Genomic DNA, 21,161 nt, shown 5'->3' with positions numbered 1-21,161 from the left:
GTTGCCCCTGCCCACTTGGTTAGGAGCTTCAGGCCTCTAACGCCCTGTTTGCTGGCTAAAGGCTCTTGTGACTAGAATGGGGAATCCCTGAGGTAGTTCGATGCCTGCAGTCTCTGGTTCCCAGGTGTACCATGCTTTGCTGGAGCTCAGCTGACTGTGCTAGGTTAAGAGTACCAGAACCAGCACATGGGGATAACTCTGAGTCATGCTCAGTGATTCTTTTGTCTAGTTGAGATGGTATGCTTTGTTAAAAACGTTGGCATTTATATTCAGAGATCCATTTCTTTGTGATTGACATTGGAATATTGCCAAACACACCATTCTACTGAAAGCCAAATTCATGCAAGAATCACAAAGGGCCACCCGTAGCTTCACACTCGCTTTCAAAATATTTGAATATTCATTTGAGATTCATGTTTCTGCTTTGTTTTCGTGCCAATTTTGAACAGATTTAATCATATCTGAGATTGATTAATTTTAATCCAGCAGTCCGATGTAGCTCTAATAATCTATAAAACATTATTGAAATTCATTATAACCATTCAGAAGCCTGGAAATTATAATTTTCTTCATTCTATATGCCAGATCTAGGTAAACATCTGTCTATTACATTACAAGAGACAGCAAACAGATTCTACAGCTTTGTACCAGTTAAGGTAATCACTGCTTCCATAAGGCACCCTGGGAATTGTAGTCTTGAGAGGGCTGATGAGACTTTTTTTTAACAAATATCTTGAATGCCTTCACAGAAACACAATTCCCAGAACACATGACAGTTACACTGGTTTCAGTCTTGTAGTGTAGATGGAGCACTGTGTTTAATATTCACATACAATGAGACGATACTGGTTGCATTTTTTGTCATTCCAGCCTCCATCGGTGTGCATCTCAACACAATTTTCGGCTCCCTTGCCATTTGGTTCATAGCGACGCCAGTTTGTATAATTCACAGCCATCCCATCTAAATACTCAAATTGTCCTGGAACAGAACTCTCCTTAATTCCCAGGTAAGCATACTGGTTGTTCTTTTTCACAATATCCCAAATAGCGTCATTCTCCTTTTTGTTCATGGGCTTTGCAATGGAACCACCGGAAAGTTGACATGTTTGGTTTGCAGTTTCAAAATCAGCTACTTCAGCATTGGTAGCAAGTATTTTGTTTTCCACTTTATTTATCATTCCTTTCAAAGTGAGGACTGCCAAAACAAGAAAACACATTGTTATCCATTTGTTTTGGATATTGATTTTATCCAAACACTATTACAACTAAAATTAATACATGGAAGTCATCACTCGATTTCAAAGGCATCAAGTGATGGACGTGCATATAAGAACTAGAGAGGGGTGAATCAATTTCTGGTCCATGTCATTTTCATATGTGTTTACCCATAAATCTGTTCCATCCCATTAATGCATTAATCTGCAGGGGGCTTTCTAAAACGTATTTTCTCTCAAAATATGGATTTTAAAACACATTTTGATATGTTTTTTGAGCTGAGAACTGTGTGAAAACAGTCAGAAAATGTGAATTTTGGTGGTAACTAAATTCTGATTCATACATTAGTCCAACAGGTGAAGATCAGGTCAGTTCTCATCAGAATGTGCAAAGATCAAATTCCTCACATATCCCTAGTATGTATCAGCTCTTACTGTTGCTATCTCGTTGTACTGCCAGAAACCTTTTATCTATTTATTACAAATAAAATATGACAACTCTACAAACATGGGGGATGTTCCTTTTTTCAGAAAGATAAATGGTCTTTGGAATGTTTTACATTTCAAATATTATTGTTTTAAAATACCAGTTTGTAATGTTTCCTTTTTTTTAGAATGTATCATGGAAACTGGCAATAGTTGTTTGTTTTAGAGAGTTGCAGATGCTCATCTTACTTTCACATTTGCTAAACAGGCTTTTGTATTGTTTCAGAAGCCTGCAAAGCCTGCTTGGCAACAGAGAGGCCAAAATATGTGGCCACTATGGGAAGTGAAGCTTCTTTCACACCACTTCCGACACACTTAAATGCTACTACTTGTCTGCAGCCCAAGCTACTTCCAGATAAGGTTTTTATCTCGCCATCACCCCGCCTCATTCATGGAGTTTTACAGGGGGTCCAGACATCATCTTCAACTCATAGCCCTCTCATGTTTTCCTGTGCTTCTTCCATCCTTTTTTCCTACCATGGAAAATCTGATAAGACTGGATTGCTTCTGATTACTAGGAGCTTTTCACCTGGAAACACCCAGGATTTCACATGTTATTCTGTGCATACAGTTGCAACAGTATTAGGAAGGGTAAAATCAGAGAGTTTACCTCCTTCAAGAGTCATGATTCTTTGCTTCAGATGTCTGAGGGCCTCCTGCACTTCAGGATCAAGAAAAGCAGGATGTCCTGCACATATAATAAGAAAACAATTGAGCTGAACAGTACTTCATCGTCTTTGGCGTAAATTGTTTTATATTATGTTTTCAGTACAGGTTTCTTTATTTATTTTCTCTATATCCCACCTTTCTACTAAAAATAGTTACACATTGGTTATTCTTCAATATTGACCACTGAAAGATCACTTCTGGAGTAGTATTTGTTACTAATATTACTATTATTTATTTCATTTCTACATTACCGCACAATAGCCGAGGCTCTCTGGGCAGTTCAAAATAATTCAGCACAGAAAGAAAATACAAACTGCAACATCAAAACATTATATAACCATTTAACATTAAATAAAAAATAGTCTAAAAATTGTTGGAACATTCAAAATTTTAAAACAATTTAAATAGCTAAAAACAATTTCAATAAATTTCAATAACAGACCTGTTCAAGACAGCTGACATAAATACCCCATCATATGGCATTAAATGCCTGGGAGTAGAGGGAGGTCTTAACCTGGCGTTGAAAAGGTGACAGTATTGGTGCCAGGTGGGCCTCAGTGCGGAGCTCATTCCATAGTCGGGGGGCCACTTCTGAGCCAGCCCTCTCCCTTGTTACCACCTTCTAAGCCTCCCTCAGAGGAAGCACTCAGAGGAAGGCCTCAGATATTGATCGTAGTGGTTTATTCCTAGAGCATCAAAATAAAAACAACAACTCGCCTCCCTTTTTTGTTTAGTTTCACACTAGAAGAAACACTAGTTCATACTATTCATACTAGAAACACTAGTACATACTAAAAGTTCATACTATTTCTTTTATCCAATGTTAAGTGTGTGAATGAGTGTTGAGTTCACTGGTAACATATATCCTTGATCAAGTGTAAAGCCATTGATGCTAGTGACCATTAATTACCACATTTTTCAGAATTCCAAGTGAAAAAAATGACACCAATTTACATGGTGAAAATGGTGTATGAACGAAGCTGGTCTTCATGATATGCTGCTTGCATATTTTCCTTCTTGGTGGTGTAAACAGACAAAGAAGCAGCTATCCTGGCTGCCTCTAAATTACATGGATGCTAACTATTTTTACCTTCTGGTCCAGGCTGTCCCCTCTCTCCCTTCTCTCCAGGTTCACCTCTGGGCCCTTCTGGTCCGGGAAGCCCATCTCTTCCACGTTCACCTGGTAGGCCATTAGGGGGACCCATAGGACCTATAAGGAGACAAAAGAATAAAGAATTGCAAGACACTCTTTTCAATGGTACGCTATAGGAGAAGTTCAGCGTGACCTTCGAGGAAGCAGATTGCATTACAAGCCTGAATAACTCATATTGTATACATATCTGCTTGGAATCATGAGCCGGAAACCAACATCAGAGTGTATGCTAGGCCCTGAGGCTGCAGAAAACGCCTTTCTTGAACTCTAAAACAAGATTGCACAACAGCCAATGGGTTTAGCATGTGGGCACCACTGGGCACCTCACCATTTCTCACCCTCTTATTTTGAGCACAGATGACGATTTCCAAAGCATCTTCCTATTGTTGCTTATCAAGACCAGTTCTTTATTTTTACAAAATATTTTAAAAATATATCTGAGAAAAATTCAGTGAAATTTCTTTCTATGACAAAAATGGATCCTGGTAACAGACTAAGGGTGCTTCTAGACAAGGAAGCCTCATTCATGGAATTTTACAGACGGTCCAAATTTTGTCGTCTTTAATTTTCAACCTTCCTGTGTTTTCCCACAGCTTCTCCCATCTTTTTTTTTTTTCTTACAAGAAAATAGCAATCAAGGAGGAAAAGACAGAATACCTGCACAATGCCATTTGACTGGTAGTGCTAGGAGCCATCTGTCTGGAAGCACCCTGAGAAATCGGTTAATAAAGCTTTTATGAATGTATTGTTCATTTATGCAGTGTCCTCCCCTTGCCCTTTTTTTCTAGGTACTTTGAACCATTCAACCCATTTTCTCTGGGCTCATAAATTTCAGCCACCATTCTACCTAAAGTTTATAGCCAAGCGTACTACTGGTCTGAACTAAAACAGACACACACTCTAGCATTCCTTCTCACATTCACATATGGGGCTGTGTATATGTATAAAGATTTTCTTCTGGAGATTGCATAGTGTGTAGCTGAGTCTTACCTTTTTTTAAAACTCTAGAGTAAGTGTGCATGGGCCTGATTCATATCAGGATCACTGCACACCAGGAGAGGAGAATTAAACCTTCAGCCCCTCCGATTGCCTCTAGAAATCCACCCCCACCCCCCTCAAGGAGGGTTAAAGAAAAAGCCTCCATTGACACCACGGATAATTTTTTTCTTTTCTTTTTTTAGCCCCCATGTGCGTATGGGGAGTGGGAGGTTTGATCTTTCCCTCCAAGTGTGCAGTAGTCCCAATCCAAATTCGGGCTACACACACTTCCTCTAGAGTAAAGTAAAACGTAAGCCTTAGCTACATGATACATACATTATATGTAGTTTGACCCTCAGTAAAAGATATCTACCTGTGAACAAAGTGGTGTAGTTACAACTCATCCAACCATATTGTACTTCACCAAGGAACACAGCCTTACTGGCAGTTGCATGTACTAATGATGTCCAGCATGAGACAACTTATGACCCACAAATCCAAAGAAAGATCATCAGCTATGCAATATGGCCTGGCAAGCGTTTGGCAACCTTCCTATTTTCCCAGTCCTGGGCAAGCAGCAAGCTCAGGAAATGTATCAAGCCTGTAGTGGGCTGAATTCATCTTGGTGAGTTACACACAATGAATTAGACGGGCCTAATCTAGATTTTACTGGAGCGGTATGGGATTCCACCATGTGGAAGGTGTTCTCATGCTACTGCAATAATGTATGAATTACCACTTGAATTGGTGGGTGGGGATAGAGGGGTCCTTAATGAAATCCACAAGCCCCGCGTCCCAAATCACACCCCAGTTGTAGCTAAATCATGTCCCTCATAGCTTTCTAACAATGGTAGCCAAGGGAACCATCCCAAAAGGGAAAGGGGCTTCCTTTCCTCTGACTCTCTAATTCAAGCCCTGGTGTGAACCAGTCCCCAGGCAGGTGTCTCTATAACACTGGTTTGTTACCAGCAATTCTTGATATCAGAGTTTATTATAAATATATAACACCGTATATTAAACAAATACCTGGTGGTCCTGGATCTCCTTTCATGCCATCCCGTCCATCTCTTCCAGGCAACCCATTAGTCCCCGGGGTCCCTGGGATTCCAGGAACTCCGGCACATGTGTCCTGCCCAAGACACGGCAGGGAAAAAACAGCTACGATGACTGCCACATGAAGCAACTGGCACAAGAGCCTCATTTCTGACCCTCTAAAGCAAGCAAATGTATTTAAAATGGACATCATTACTTTTAGAATGGAACGAATCATATTACCCATTAAAATATATTGAAAACTGTTGGTTCTTAATAGTGAAATTTCAAATGCTAAATATTGTTTTGTTTTGCTGTTCAAGGGTAGTTATTCTCATTATGCTCATCTTGGGTATTATGCTCATGGGCAAAGAAAGAGAGGAAGAATACATCATAATCTCTAGAATTCAGTAGTACCAACTGGAATAATGTCAATATAAGAAATGCCGAAAAGGAATACCTCAGCAAAAACAGCAACAAAAGTTTCAGCTGGTAAGGCTGACAGCTAAATGGTAATTGAAGTCATGTTGTAATTTCTGAGCTCAACTTACCCTTCTGTTCCTCTATGACAGGAAAGAAGGGCTTCAGATCATCTTCTTTATATAGTGCTAGTGCATAGGTAGATTCAGTTAAGTGGAAATTTGATAAACGCTTCTGAACATAGATGGAAGTTTGGTAAGGGTGGGTTTGAATACGTTTTTGTTTTCTGTATGCACACCAGTTACTTGGCAAATACTTCAGATGGGTGAAGGACCCTTTGATGCTGGGATTTCTGCTTAGAGCACACACACACACACACGCATGCACACACACTTTCTGATGGCGAAAGAGTTCTTCAAGAAAAATGTGGAAGAAAATCCACGTGAATAAAGTTGAAGAGAGTAGATTCCAAAGAACTGAATTCTTGTTCAAGAGATATAAAGGTTTACACATGATAAAAGATACACTACTCAAAAGGCTGACACAGAACTCTTTGCTTGTGCACAGCACACTGGTCCTCATCTCCAGGGACACTGAGATAGAGTGAAGGTACCTGTGATGACGTTTTATGGGGTGGCGGGGGGGGGGGAGATACAAACATTTATTTGTAGTGGAAGAGTTCTTCAAAAATGTAGACAAAACCCCACATTAATAAAGTAATGGAGAACAGATTCCAAAGAACTGGATTCTCATTAAAAAGATATAAAGGTTTGCACATGTTAAAAGATGCATTGTTCAAAAGATACAAGGGCCTACATTGAACTCTCTGTACTGTTTGCATGACATTCTGGTTTTTATGTCCTGGGACAGGTTTCCTGTCATGCTCTGCATCAACTTCAGTCTTCTAGAGAATCTAGACCAGGGGTGGGCAACCTGCGGCACCAGGGCCACATGAGGCCCTCAGCCTAATTTCATGCGGCCTTCAGCCTAATTTCATGTGGCCCTCAGCCTAATTTCAAAAGCTCTCTGCACGCGATCAGTTCAGACCACTGGCAAAAGCAATTTTTCCCTTCCCTGGTGTCTGCTGGGTGGGAAGGAAGAGGGGGAGAGAGGAAAAAGGGTGGCAGGAAGAGAGAGAAAAGGGAGAAGGAGAAAAGGGGAGACCTACTCACTTTTGGCTTTAGCCCTGCTGACATGTGCCCCTGACAGATTACCCATGAGAGAATGTGGCCCTTGACAGAAAAAAGGTTAGCTACCCCTGAGCTAGTCTAATGGTTTTCAAACCTTTCAACTGGAGGGAACTCTTTCTATGCTGAGTTTAACCTGAGGGTCCTTTGTCTACCTGCCAGGGAATCCCTGTTCATTGCAGAGGGATATTCTATGGTACATACTCAATTAAGATAAGGCACTGGTCTTAAGAGTCACACTAGAAAACACACAACAATCCTTTGCACTGAAATATCATTGAAACAATGTTTGGGTAAGGTAAGCAGTCACCCAGGGAACAAGTTTCCCTAGAACGTTGGTGGTACCATACAATATACTGGGCCGCTGCCAAGGTCCCAATGCCTGATGATGCCCCGGAGCCGATTTTATATTTTGCCTGATGGCCATAATTTTCATTTCTGACAATGCTTTAACGTAGCGTCACCGAGGAGCATTGTGGGAAATTAAAATGGCTGCCATCCACTTCTGATCACAGAAGCGCCACCGCTTCTTAATTGTAGGAGTGCTTCTGCTAGGTAAGCTTGTGTATGTGTGTGTGCATGTGTGGCATTGGAGGGCCCTGTTCCGAGGGCCCTCTCAAGCCTGGAGCTGACCCTGCAGGTTTGCTGAGATTGAATGCTGGAGCTGGAGCTGACAGATGGTACTGCTCTGTGACTAGACAGAGGCAGAAGATCAATCTCACAGTATTTACACCTGGCCAGGCCAATCCAGAAAGTTAATATGGCCTGCCAGTTGGAATAGTAAAATGTTGACAACACCATTCTGTGCCTGAAGAAAGCTCTGAGCCCTAAGCACAGATAGCCTCTAGATAGCTCACTACTGTAGGTCCCAGCCTCAGCCCACAAGATTCCTGGATCAAGATTCAGGCATGGTCTACACATGCATAGGATGGTAGAATCCTGAGGGGGTTAAAGTCAACTGTACCACTTCAGGCTACAGGTGGGGGAATGCATTTTTAAATACTCCCCCATATAAAAAGCTTCCTGCAAATAGAAAACAAAAAACAAAACAAAACACACACACACATCAGTTTCTATCCTAGCCTACTGGGTCTTGTGATAGTTTTCTGAAGGCAGAGAGGATTTTTAGGTATAGGAAAGTATTAAAAATGTTATTTACCCTCCTGACGAACTCCATTCTACCACTTTAGGACTATTGCCACCTCATTACCACCTCATTCTGCTGAATGTGAAGACCAGGGGTAAAATCCTACTTAGAAGTCCTACTTAGAGTAGACCCATTAAAATGAATGGGAACTAAGTGAGTCATGACTAACTTAAGTCCTATTCATTTCAGTGAGTCCTCTCTAAGTAAGAACATATGTTGGTCCCAGGCCTTTTATCCCAGATAAGTCCATTCTACAAATCCGACCAGAATGGCATGAAACCAGACCATGGTGAAGCAGCTCCCATAATGCTCCAACCCCAAATGAATTGGGTGGATAATCAGCCTCAGAACAAGTGGTTAACTTCATAGAATCATAGAATCATAGAATAGTGGGGTCGGAAGGGGCCTACAAGGCCATCGAGTCCAACCCCCTGCTCAATGCTGGAATCCAAGTCAGAGCATCCCTGACATATGGCTGTCCAGCCTCGTCTTGAAGGCCTCCAGTGTGGGAGAGCCCACCACCTCCCCAGGTAATTGGTTCCATTGTCGTATTGCTCTTACAGTCAGGAAGTTTTTCCTGAGCTTCAGCCGGAATCTGGCTTCCTGTAACTTGAGCCCATTATTCCGTGTCCTGCACTCTGGGATGATCAAGAAGAGATCCTGGCCTTCTTCTCTGTGACAACCTTTCAAGTACTTGAAGAGTGCTATCATATCTCCCCTCAGTCTTCTCTTCTCAAGGCTAAACATGCCCAGTTCTTTCAGTCTCTTTTCATAGGGCTTTGTTTCCAGTCCCCTGATCATCTTTGTTGCCCTCCTCTGAACCCTCTCCAGTTTGTCTGCATCCTTCTTAAAGTGTGGTGCCCAGAACTGGACACAGTACTCCAGATGAGGCCTAACCAGTGCTGAGTAGAGGGGAACTAGTACTTCCCGGGATTTGGAAGCTACGCTTCTATTAATGCAGCCCAAAATAGCATTTGCCTTTTTTGCAGCCACATCACATTGTTGGCTCATATTCAGCTTGTGATCGACAACAATTCCAAGATGGCAATGGGAAGAAAACAAAGGGTTTGGTTTTGTACTGACAGAGCTGGTATATGCACATGTTTTCCTAAGGGAGTTAGTGTAACCATGTTACTACTATGGACAATTAACATTTAAAAGCATCTCACACAGTGAGAAGATATAAAAATTCAAATGTACCCTCAGTTTTCAGGGAACCAATACCCTCAGCAATGTTGTGAACGAAAAGAACACACTGTTCACCTGTGCAGAGGACTGTACACAGCTCCCGGTGATTCAAGCACAAAGGGAACACTTGACTGACCTTTAGCTGCTGAAGCTCAGGTTCTCTTGGCACAGAAGATTAAATGGAATGGGCCCAGGCACTTACAGAACCCGCTAGATTCTGGTCAGATGCTAATCTATTTCAGGGACAAGTCTGCCTCAATCAAAAGGGGCACATCTAGCAGATTTTGGATGACTTCCATATAGTACCAAGTCATTTTAGATCAATATACTAGTTCAGTATTGACACTGGGATTTTATTACTGTTTTTGTTTTTTTGTTTTTACTACTGCAGGGGTGGCCAACCTGTGCTCCGCAGCCTAATTTCATGCAGCCCTCTGAATGTGATCATTTCAGACCTCTTGCAAGAGCAATGTATCCCTTCTCTGGCAGCCTGCTGTGTGGGAAGGAAGAAGGAGAAAAAGAAAGGGGAGGGGGCAGAAAGAGAGAGAAAAGAGAGTGGCAGAAAGAGAAAAAGGGGTGGCCCACCCACTTTTGGGTCTGGCTGCTGACTTCAGCCCCACTCACTGTCAATGTGCAGTCCCCAACAAATTACTCTCAAGAGAATGTGGCCCTCAGAAAAAAGTGTTATCCATCCCTGGACAATTGTGTTAGTGTTAACCATCCCAAGTTCTTGAGATGATGCAGGCTAGAAATTGTAATGGAGAGCACAGTCCAGAGTCCTCAGTGCCATCACCATATTGGGGCCTCTCTCACTGTACACCTGGGACCTGGCCATATCAGGGACAGGTTGTACCATCTCTGATTTTTACCTAACAAATCTCTGGTTTTGCCAGACCGTGCCTGAGCTGGGCATGCTCTCACTTGGGAGGGAGTCCAGACAGCTCAGAGACAGCAGTTATTGCCTCCAACATGGCTGCTCTTTGTAAGACTCAAGATGGCTCTTAGTCAACGGCCCCCTTAATAAACATGGGCCCCTAGCAAGTGCCCAGCCCTGCCATTCTCTGGTACCAGGTGCTCCTGTGTGTGCAAGGGCTGTTCTGTTTTATTCCCTTATGTGCAGCATACTTGACCCACCCAATGAAATGAATGGGTAAACCTCTGCACATGAGATCTCCATGTTAAAATTAACACTTTTTTGCTGTAGCCATCCATCTGAGATTGTTTAAAAAATATGTAAAAGATGGACTTATCAATATCTCTAATAATAAAAGAGGATGTGTCTGACTGCCAATGGCATAGTGCCAACACTGTGAAACCCAGGCACCTGAAAGTTGGCATTAGGGATCCACGAACCCCCCCACCCCGCCACTGTCCAGTCCGGGGGTGGGGGTGGGTTCTGCTGTTGGGGAATTTGGGGCTTCTTAGAGCCCTGCCACGTCCGCCAGAGTTGGCAGAGCAGCCCTCCAGCTTCCTATAAAATGTGATACGCTAATGGCAGTTGCCATTAGCCTATTGTGGGAAAATTACAGCTGTAAATGGCACATTTTATGCCATTTGTGGCCATAAAGCACTTACTTTTGCCTAAATTGCAGCTGTTTACGGCTGTATTTAGGTAAAAGTAAATGCTTCACACCTGCAAATGACATACAATACATCATTTATGGCTGTAACTTTCCTGTAATAAGCTAATGGCAGCCACCATTAGCATATCACGTTTTTTAGGAAGCTGGAGAGCTGCCCAGAGGGAATTCCTCTGGACCTGGAGGTGAGTGCGGCCAATCCGCCGCGGACTCCAGAGGTTGGATTCTTTGGAATCTGACCTCATTTGAGTCCGTGGTGGATTTCTCCAGCATCCCTACTTAGCATGCATACTAATGGGACCCTAGAGGTGTGCACATCACAGTTTTTTTGGTTTTGAATACACATTAATTAATTTAAATGTGTCAGTGTAGGGATGTACGAAAGTGACTTACCTTCTCATGAAATTGATTCGCGGTGGGGGGGAAGCGCTCTGTCCCTCCCCGCCCCGAATCCTGGCTGGCTGGGTGCGCAAATGGTGGTAGCCATAACCGCCCCCGTTTGCATCCCTGCAGTCAGCCGTGATAGGCTACGTAAATGTTTACGTAGCCTATCACGGCTGAGTAAAAAAAACAACAACAACCGCGCGTACACAAATGGCGGCGCCCTGGGGGGCCGCCATTTGCGTACACGCGCTTTTTTTTTTTACTCAGCTGTGATAGGCTATGTAAAGATTGACGTAGCCTATCACGGTGTTTTTTAAAATTTAGCCGTGATAGGCTACGTAAATCTTTACGTAGCCTATCACGTGTTTTTTTTTTAAACTTGGAAATGGCGGCGGCAGCCAGTCAGAAGACTGGCCACCGCAGCTGCTGCCGCTGAACCGCCGCCGAACCGCCGCCGGAGCCGCCGCCGCCAGGAGGATGAAAATGTTATTTTCATCCTCTGGTTATTTTATTGGGCGAATCCTTCTGGATAAGCCAGGAGGATTCGCCCCAGGTAAGTCCCGTCCCGGGGTGGGGGTGGGGGGTGGCAGACCGTTTTGCCACCTATTTCAGGGGGCCGAATGCGCTGGCATTCGGCCTCCCCAAGATTCGTGGCGAAATTCTCTGACATCCCTATGCGTGTGTTTGAAGCCGGCAGTGCCATCTTCAGTCACTTCCCTAACCACAGCTTTGCAGTCAATGCAGTCTGAAGCCAGGTGGGGACAGAGTTTCACAGCTGCCCTCTCCCCCACTGGGGAGCAGCCCTCCCCACAGGGGAATGGAGTGGGCAGACCCCTCCCAAAGGGGGCTATAGGGGTGCGCAGTGGCAAGGGCTGTGCCTAGGGGTGCTAGCAGGCTTTGCTGTTTCAAACTAAGGGCTTTTCCAATCCATACAAACAGGACAGTCATCAAGAGTAGGCATGGTTAGGCACCGGCCGTAGCCCCACACTCCAGCTCATTGGCAAGAGCCCCCTGGAACTGCTGTTCCTCTCCACCGTTGCAACCTGCTTGTTCCCCTGCCTCTCGCTCTGGCTCAGACAACAGTGGCAGTCAGAAGGAGCAGCAGCTTGTGCTACCGCCTCCTTGCTCCCTGGCTCTCTGCCTGTCAAGCAAGCAAGGGGCAGCCTTGAAGAGAAAGACAGCGACGAGCAATAGCAGCTGGTGACAATGGCAGTGAGAAGGTGGACTCACTGAGGGAGTGGCCCATTGAGGGCTCCTGCCCAAGGATCCTCAAAAACCTGGAGCTGGCACTGCATGCAAATCGGGGTCCATTCACTCATCTTGAATAAGATATCCTCTTCTGTTGCGCTACAATGTTTTTCGCTTTGAAGTACCCCCTTTCTTCATTGTGCCTGTTCTTCCTGATCATGTAATTTTGAACAATTTATTCCCTTGGCTAACTTCTTATTAGTTCCCTTGTTCTAGCACCTGGGAATTCCTGTAATGGGTTTATTATTCTAATCTGCATAATTCACAGATCTTCCATGGACTTAATACAATCTGTTAATTGAAAGACACTCAGTCTTTCCCAGAAGGAGGATATTGGCTGGTGGGTGCAAAATAGATTTATTTTTAGACTTGTTCTTCATGGTTGACATAGTTTTGAGGACATTGACAAGGCGGGGGTTTTCAGATATAACTCCCCACCCACACACACACTTCTTGCTGACTAAATATTTTTTTCTTCCTTTTGCATCAGAGTTGTGCCTCCTTTTATTTGTTGAGTGTCAGTTCCCGAACATCAAATAATTAAGACAACGGACTGATGAGCACTGGAAAAGCAAATGTAGAGTGCATTTCTTTGGGAATTTTTCACAGGGCAGTTTTTCATATAGAAGAGAAGAGTTTTCTGTCCTTTAGGATGGAGAAGTGGTTTATCTTGCCTCTATGTCCTATGTACTTGTCATGACTGAGAAAATTTCCTGTAACTTATGGTGACTTTAGATATGCAGTTGCCAAGTTATTACATGTGCTTTTTCTAAGCATAGAAGAGTGAATTCATACCTTACTACTCATAAAGAAGGTTAATATTGTATTTTACAAGGGGTCAAACCGCACCTCACTCATGTGTTTCCTGGCATCGCAACTTCAGGCAGTTTTGGATGAAACAGATTATTTAAGAATATAAGAACATAAGAGAAATCATGCTGGAGCAGATGAAAGACCTATCTATTCCAGCATTCCATTCCCACAGTGGCCAACCAGATGTCTGTGGGAAGCCTACAAGTAGGACATGAGTGCAATAGCACCCCCTCTCTCATGATCCCCAGCAACTGTTATTGAGAGGCATACTGCCTCTGATGCTGGCTACAAGTCATGATTTAATTAATATTTGTGAACCTCCCAGAGAGCTTCAGCTATAGGGCAGTATAGAACTATAATAAATTAAATGAAAATGAAACGATAAAGCCATCATGACTAGTAATTGTTGATAGCCTTGTCCTCCATGAATTTGTCTAATCCCCTTTAAAGTCACCCAAGTTTGTGGTCATCACTACATCCTCTTGTAGCAAATTCCACAGTTTAGATCCATTCCAGTCTGGGATGCAAACAGCCTTGGTCATCTTGGAGAATGACTTATGCCAGGCAATGGATGGAGGCAGCACGACTCTAATGGTTCTTCTGGAACTCTTGGAGGCAATAAGAATAATCAACCATGGTATCCTTCTGATTGTCCAGCCAGGGTGGGCTTAAGAAGCATGGTGTTCATGTTGTGCTGGCTTCAGCCCTTTCTGGCAGGACATACTCAGTCAGTGGTGCTTTCGTTCCACCTTGGTCTTGAGAGGTGCTGCAAAATTCAATTCTTGTTCAAGTGTCATTAGTATGCAAATGACACCCAGCTCTACCTCTTCTCCATCTACTAATTCCAGGGAGACTGTGGAACTCCTAAACAGATCTCTGGAGTTAGGTTTGGGATGAATGAGGGCGAACAAGCTGAATCCAGAAAAGGCAGAGATACTGTGGGTGGGGAAGCCACTTGATCTGGATAGAGGTGTTCTGGATAGTGCTGCACTTTTTCTAGAAGACAAAGTTCATAGCTTGGGAGTCCTCCTGGACTCAGTGCTCTCTGTGGAAGTACAGGTGGCTATGGTGGCAAGGAATACCTTTTATTTGCCTAGGCTGGTCTGCCAGCTGCAACCCCATCTAGGGATGGCAGAACTTGCCTCAGTTACTTATGCCCTGGTTACATCCAGACTAGCCCATTGTAAACAGCCTGCCTTTGAAGAGGATTCAGAAGCTTCAGCCAGTACAGAATTCAGTGACCTAGATGCTGGTGGGGGCTAGGCCCTTGGAGGACCTCACACCAATTTTGCATCAGCTGTACTGGCTGCCTGTTCACTTCTGCATCTGCTTCAAAGTGTTGCCAGTGCTCTTGAAAGCCCTAAAAGGCTTAGGAGCAAGTTAGGAACCAGCTGCAGCCATATGGATCTGCCCAAGCATTAAAATCAGTGATAGAGGCCCTGCACGCATGCTGGACCATGGGAGGAGCTAGATTGGCTGGCACGAGAGACAAAATATATAAAATCATGGATTAAATATGTTTTTAAAAGGAAACATTAAAATGGGCACTCTTTGGTTGATTTTTCTGCCTGTTGCCTAAACTTTATTCCAAGGCTTGTGAAAAATTTTCATTTCCTGCTTGTAACTAAGAATAAAGAAAAATGGCTTTTTGAATTTCCGTAATCACATAAGAAATGACAGTTCTCCAGGCTTGCTCACAGCTCTGTTTTATCCAAGAGACACATAGCAGCTTCTTATATATGTATAAAAAAATCCCTTTGTTTTGCAAACCACCTAATCGGAAATCTTTCAGAAGTTCCATTAGTGCCGTATGCGTGGGCTGAGATTGGTGCTAATACTGCAAATGTATAATTAATGCAAAATTAAATGGCCAGCAGGGACTCTCCATAAAGCCTTAATGGCTAGGAAAATAAAGCAGTATCCAAGATTCGTGTTATTTAAGACACATTAAAAAGAAAAAGAAAGAAAGAACTGTTTGGTCAGGTAGCAAAGTGTTCTGTACACATCTGAGTCACACTGATAATATTTTCTGAGAAATAGCACTTTTATGAAGTGAATCGAGTGCTCTCAGTTATTCCCTCCCTGAGATTCTTTGGCACTTTCTGAAATAATAGCCTGCCAGCAATCAACAATTAGCAGTTTCACCAGCTTTGACTACATGGCTCTTTATAAAGTAACCAGAACAACTGTCCCCAGCAGAATAAACTCCCCTGTGGAGTGTAATGTTTGGCCCCTATTGCAGGACACAGTAGATATTCATGCTGTTTCTTTCCTTTTGAATTGCTAAATCCAGAAGCAAACATAAAATTGTGCTGGGATGTTACTGTCTGAGTAACAAGTTAACAAAGCTCTCTTTCAGTGTGCAAAAAAAATAAAAATAAATCATACTATTTATAAAACGGAGCATTGTGAAAAGTCTAAGCATTACAAGGTTAGGACAGGGCTTGCTAATAAGGTACTCTCTCTGCATCTTGTCCAACAGAGAGACAATGCTAACAAGAGTGGGTGACAGGCATCATGGGCTTCTTCACACAGAACTTTTATCCCACTATTGAGATTGGTTACTCACGGAAATTTGTGGGTCCTTTAGATGATGTCATCAACCTCCAAGGCGTCTCCTGCACTATATGACCTTTATTCCATTTTTTAAAAGATTGGAGATAATGAGCTATCAAATTACTGCGCTTGAGTTCCCTTGTGAAAAGAGGAAAGCGCACAATAAGAGGAACTAGACCACAGTGCCATCTAGTGGCTGTATAATGAAACATATTGAAGACTCAAATAAGGGGGGAAAGCAGGGGAGAGGGGAAAGGAAGCATATGTAAAGGGAGTCCGTCATGATCCTGCATTTAAAATGGAAGCAGAAAGCCCCATTTTAAATGTGGGATTTTAGGCTGGTGAATAGATGCTCAACATCAGTAGGTCAAACTCTTACTGGAGAACAAAGAGACAGGCTAAGGATTGATTCAGACAATAAGCATCCTTTATGTCCTGTGCACAGCTCTTCACTGGGGAAGAAAAATCTATGAAATGATGCAATACGTTATCACCATCAGTCCTTATTTGAATTTATGTGAAATGTGTAAACATCAACAGAAGTTTGCCCATTAAAAATCACGTAAAAAACAAGAAACAATACAACACTTGTGAGAAAGAAAAGTTGGCTTGTGAAGTTGAGCACAATTTTGCTAGGGTCTGTACGTGTCCAGAAACAGGCTTCATCCCTAGAAAGTGGCATCATTTGAGCTGAAAAGAATCTATGCACCTATAAGGTAATCTTCTGGACTTCATATAGGCTGATAAGGATGAGGCCACAGGGATCGTGAACAGACTAGAGGTATCGAGGTCCATTGAAGATATATACTTTTGATATGTATAGCGATATGTCCAGTTGCATCCCTTTGAAATGAATGGGGTTTCAATCCACAAAAGACGGCAAAGGGCTGCAAATTACCCTTCCTTCTATTCTCAGGAGTCCTCTTTGTGAAGAATTATTGTTTTTAATCTGTTATTTTATGAGATTGCACAAGTTCCTTTCTTTGCCTTTCTATGGATGCTGGCTGTATATACTTTTGTTAGGCAAAGTGCTTGGTAATGATCCAGGATGTTCAATGAATGCCTGTTTATGTCATAAAGTTAAAGCAAAGGAATTAATGTTGGTCCATAAAGAAATCTCCCATTCTTGAGTTCACCAGAACTCTTCATCAGGCTGGATGTTAAACCAAGCATAGTGGGGCGGGGGGAAGACTGCGCCAGAAAGTCTGGCTTGGCCACAGTCTAAAGATGGCGTGTAAGAAGAATAGGGAGCAGACTTCATTTGATCAGGTGCTCTCCTAAGTGCCATGCCAGTTACAGGTCACACCTAGGGATGCTGGGACCCATTTTATTTATTTATTACATTCTATACCATTCAATAGCTGAAGCTCTAATTAAAACCATAAAATACAATATAAAAGTTTCAAAATTTAAAACTACAGTATACAATACAACCAAAACCCATAATACAGCCTAGAAGCAGTGCAAATATTTAAAATACAGTAACAGATTTAAAAACCAAGGGAACACACAATGGCTGATTCCCCATTACAATAAATAAATAAATGGGAAGTAATCATTAGAGGATGGTCTGGAATGTGGAACCTATTAGAACCTGGGGGAAGCATCTCAACCCCCCACCCCCCAGCTGAATGGAGGACTACAAGGGAACACTACAAGTGTTTTTGAATTAGGAAGAGAGAGTGAGAGAGAGCCAAACAGAGAGGGACAGGAAGAACTGAACTGGGAGATGTAGGTTGGAAGACACCTTTGGGGTGATGCAGGTATCTCTTTCTGGAGAGCTGATATGGGGCAATGGATTTGTTGTGGAGCACAGGACAGGAAGGCCTGGCGTGCTATGGTCCATGGGGTCACGAAGAGTCGGACACGACTGAACGACTGAACAACAAAAACAACATGCCTCCATGTATGTTCTATTAAGTGTGTGTGTGTGTGTGTGTGTGTGCACGCATGCGTACACACACACACACACACACACACGTAGCCTCCTGGTGCTGCTTGATTTGGTCCTCAGGGCCAAAAATTTGTGCACCCCTGCTCTACTTGTATATTGGAAATAAATCCCAGTATCACAAAAATGTCATAAGGTATCCAGTGATCTCTTCTCTGTAGGAAGCCAAACTCAGGTAAACAATGTCCCTGGAAGGAACTTCTCCTTGCCTGGCAAAATGGGGAGCACAAATCAATACCTTAATCATAGATTGATCATTTTGGTGCCAACATTTGGAAACATCCACACTACAATTACAGTGGCCTGTGGCAAACTGGTTTTGTGGGATTGGTTCCAGCTTCTTCCTTCTGATGAAGTGGACAAGGTGCTTTCATCTGTAAGGCCGACCACCTGCTTAATTGATCCTTGCCCATCTTGGCTCATTATGGGCTGCAGAGAGAGACTGGGTGAGGGGATCAGGGTGGTGGTGAACTCCTCCCTTGAGGAGGGAGTGATGCCATCAGCCCTCAAGGAGGCAGTGATAAGACCGCTCTTAAAGAAGCCCTCTTTGGATCCTCAAGTTCTGAACAACTTTCGCCCAGTCTCGAATCTGCCATTTCTGGGCAAGGTGATTGAGCGGGTGGTGGCGATGCAGTTGAAGGCACACTTGGAAGAAACAGATAATCTAGACCCATTTCAGTTGGGCTTCAGGATTGGGCATGGGACAGAAATAGCCTTGGTCGCCTTGGTGGATATGAGGAGGGCTCTGGATAGGGGTGAATGCTCCTTCCTTGTTCTCCTCAACCTCTCAGCGGCTTTTGATACCGTTGACCGCTGTATCCTCCTGGACCACCTGAAGGGGTTGGGCATTGGAGACATCGTATTGCGGTGGTTCCGGTCCTTCCTCTCCAGCAGGTACCAGAGGGTAGCACTGGGAGAGGAGGTTTCGGGCCTGTGGCCACTCACTTGTGGGGTGCCACAGGGCTCCATCCTCTCCCCCATGCTATTTAACATTTATGTGAAGCCGCTGGGGGCTATCATCAGGAGGTTTGGGGTGTGGTGTCATCAATATGTGGATGACACGCAGCTCTACCTCTCGTTCAAATCTTCACCAAGGTTGGCCGTAGAATCCCTGTCCAAATGTCTGGAGATGGTGAGTGGCTAGATGGGGAGGAATAAGCTGAAGCTGAACCCTGACAAGACCGAGATACATTTGGTGGGAGACAAGAGGAGGCTGGGGGATGTTGACCTGGTGTTGAATGGGGTACGGCTACCCTTGAAAGACCAGGTCTGCAGCCTGGGGGTTATTTTGAACTCTCAGCTGTCCATGGAGGCTCAGGTGTCAGCTGTGAGCCGGACAGTGCTATATCAACTCCATCTGATATGGCGGCTGCGCCCTTTCCTTCCCGACCATCTGCTCCCATGGATAACATGCCCTGGTCTCCTCTTGTTTAGACTACTGTAATGCGCTCTACGTGGGGTTACCCTTGAAGACGGTTCGGAAGCTGCAGCTGGTACGGAACATGGCAGCTCGCCTGATTAAAGGCAGCCGCCGGCAAGATCACATCACTCCAGTGCTGAAGGAGTTGCACTGGTTACCAGTTGTTTTCTGGGCCAAATTCAAGGTGTTGGTTTTGACCTTTAAAACCCTATATGGTTCCGGCCCAGCCTAACTTAAGGAGTGCTTCCAGCAACACCAGACAGGCCGCTTAAAAAGATCAGCCTGGGATGGCCTTCTCTCTGTCCCATCAGCCAGGGCAGCTAGACTGGTGGGGACGAGGGAGAGGGCCTTTTCTGTGGTGGCCCCACTCTGTGGAACTCCCTCCCTAGGGAACTCCACAATGCCCCCTCTTTAATGAGCTTCCTCCATGCATTAAAAACGTGATTGTTCAGGCAGGCATTTGGGGTGGGTTAGGGTATTTTAGAAAATGTTTTTATTGTAGAATTTTATTGTTTTAAACTGTTTTATTATATGCTTGTACATCGCCCAGAGTGGCTGGGTGACCAGCCAGATGGGTGATTAATAAATTTAATAAATAAATACATAAATAAATATTCCATTTGTAAATAGATCGGAGAGAATGAGGTATCGGATTACGCCTCTTGTGTTACTCTTGAGTTCCCTCCATGAAAAAGGAAATGCCGCAAGAAGATGAGCTAGACCAATGAAACGTATGGAAGACTCGGAGAAGGGGGAGAAGGAGGGGGAAATGGGAGGGGGATAAGGAAGCACGTGTAAAGGGAGTACATTGTGATCCTGCATTTAAAACGGAAGCAGAAAGCCCCATTTTAAATGCAGGATTTTAGGCTGGTGTAGAGATGCCCTTGCTATGTGGCAGTGATGATCGTGGCATCACTGAATTGCAGTTATGTGTGACTGAAGGAAATTAACACCCTTTTCACTAAACGCCCAGCAGCTATACAGATGCTCAAATAAAAATGTGATACATATGTTTCAATGTAAACAAAATGATCATCTCTATAAGTATCTTTACAGTGCAATCCAATGCATGTTTATTCAGAAGTGGTAGGCTGGATTGACTGAGGGACCATGTGTGGAAATTAGACCAGCCTGGCACCCTCTAGATGCGTTGGATTACAATGCCCATAATTGCAGCCAGCATGGCGCCAGAAGTTTCATTGGTGGGGCTAGGCCCCATCTAGCTTTACCCTAAATATGATCCTGCTCAAAGGATTTTTTTTTAGGCTCCTCCAAAATGCCTACAGATATATTCCATCCGAGAATCCTCTAAGTTCACGTCAAACTTTGTTTCAGTAAACTTAAACTGCAATGCTGCATCCCCAGAATACATAAACTAGTTAATGTGGAATAGATTCAAAAATACTGTGCTGCAATTGGATATATTACACAGTCTTGTATTTACAGTTGTTTTGCATCTTCATGTAAATATCTAATCAAAATACCCTGTCAGTCTTTTAAGAGCCTTTTTTGTATTTCAGAAACATCAATTATGGAATATAAAGGCATAATCTCTCATGAGAATTACACAGATAAGTTTTCAGTGGAGACAAGGAAAATACAATTCATATCAGAAAACTTACCATTTGCATTCTGTGAATCCATGTTTTCTCAGTGCCAAAAATGAAAATCGCATTTCTTCCTGCATAATATGGCTCTTTTTGTCCTGATTTATGCAAAAAATGCCATTATCACA

At 43.4% G+C, this 21,161-nt stretch overlaps 1 protein-coding gene across 1 annotated transcript; it reads right to left on the bottom strand.

Annotated features, from left to right (window-relative positions):
* Positions 1-374: 374 nt before the first annotated feature.
* On the bottom strand, positions 375-6,100 carry LOC146350599 (pulmonary surfactant-associated protein A-like). Its single transcript, XM_084841864.1, has 5 exons — positions 6,084-6,100; positions 5,527-5,711; positions 3,460-3,579; positions 2,311-2,388; positions 375-1,195 (listed from the first exon to the last, which is right to left on the bottom strand). Exons 2-5 carry the CDS (start codon positions 5,699-5,701, stop codon positions 819-821), a joined length of 750 nt encoding a protein of 249 aa, XP_084697990.1. The 5' UTR covers positions 5,702-5,711; positions 6,084-6,100; the 3' UTR covers positions 375-818.
* Positions 6,101-21,161: the final 15,061 nt, after the last annotated feature.

The sequence above is a fragment of the Heloderma suspectum genome, chromosome 3 (assembly GCF_057233095.1).
Source record: "Heloderma suspectum isolate Gila_16-S chromosome 3, 16-S_ref, whole genome shotgun sequence".
Lineage (NCBI taxonomy): Eukaryota > Metazoa > Chordata > Lepidosauria > Squamata > Helodermatidae > Heloderma > Heloderma suspectum.
The sequence above is the reverse complement of the archived record's forward strand: the minus strand, read 5'-3'. Positions and strand labels throughout refer to the sequence as shown.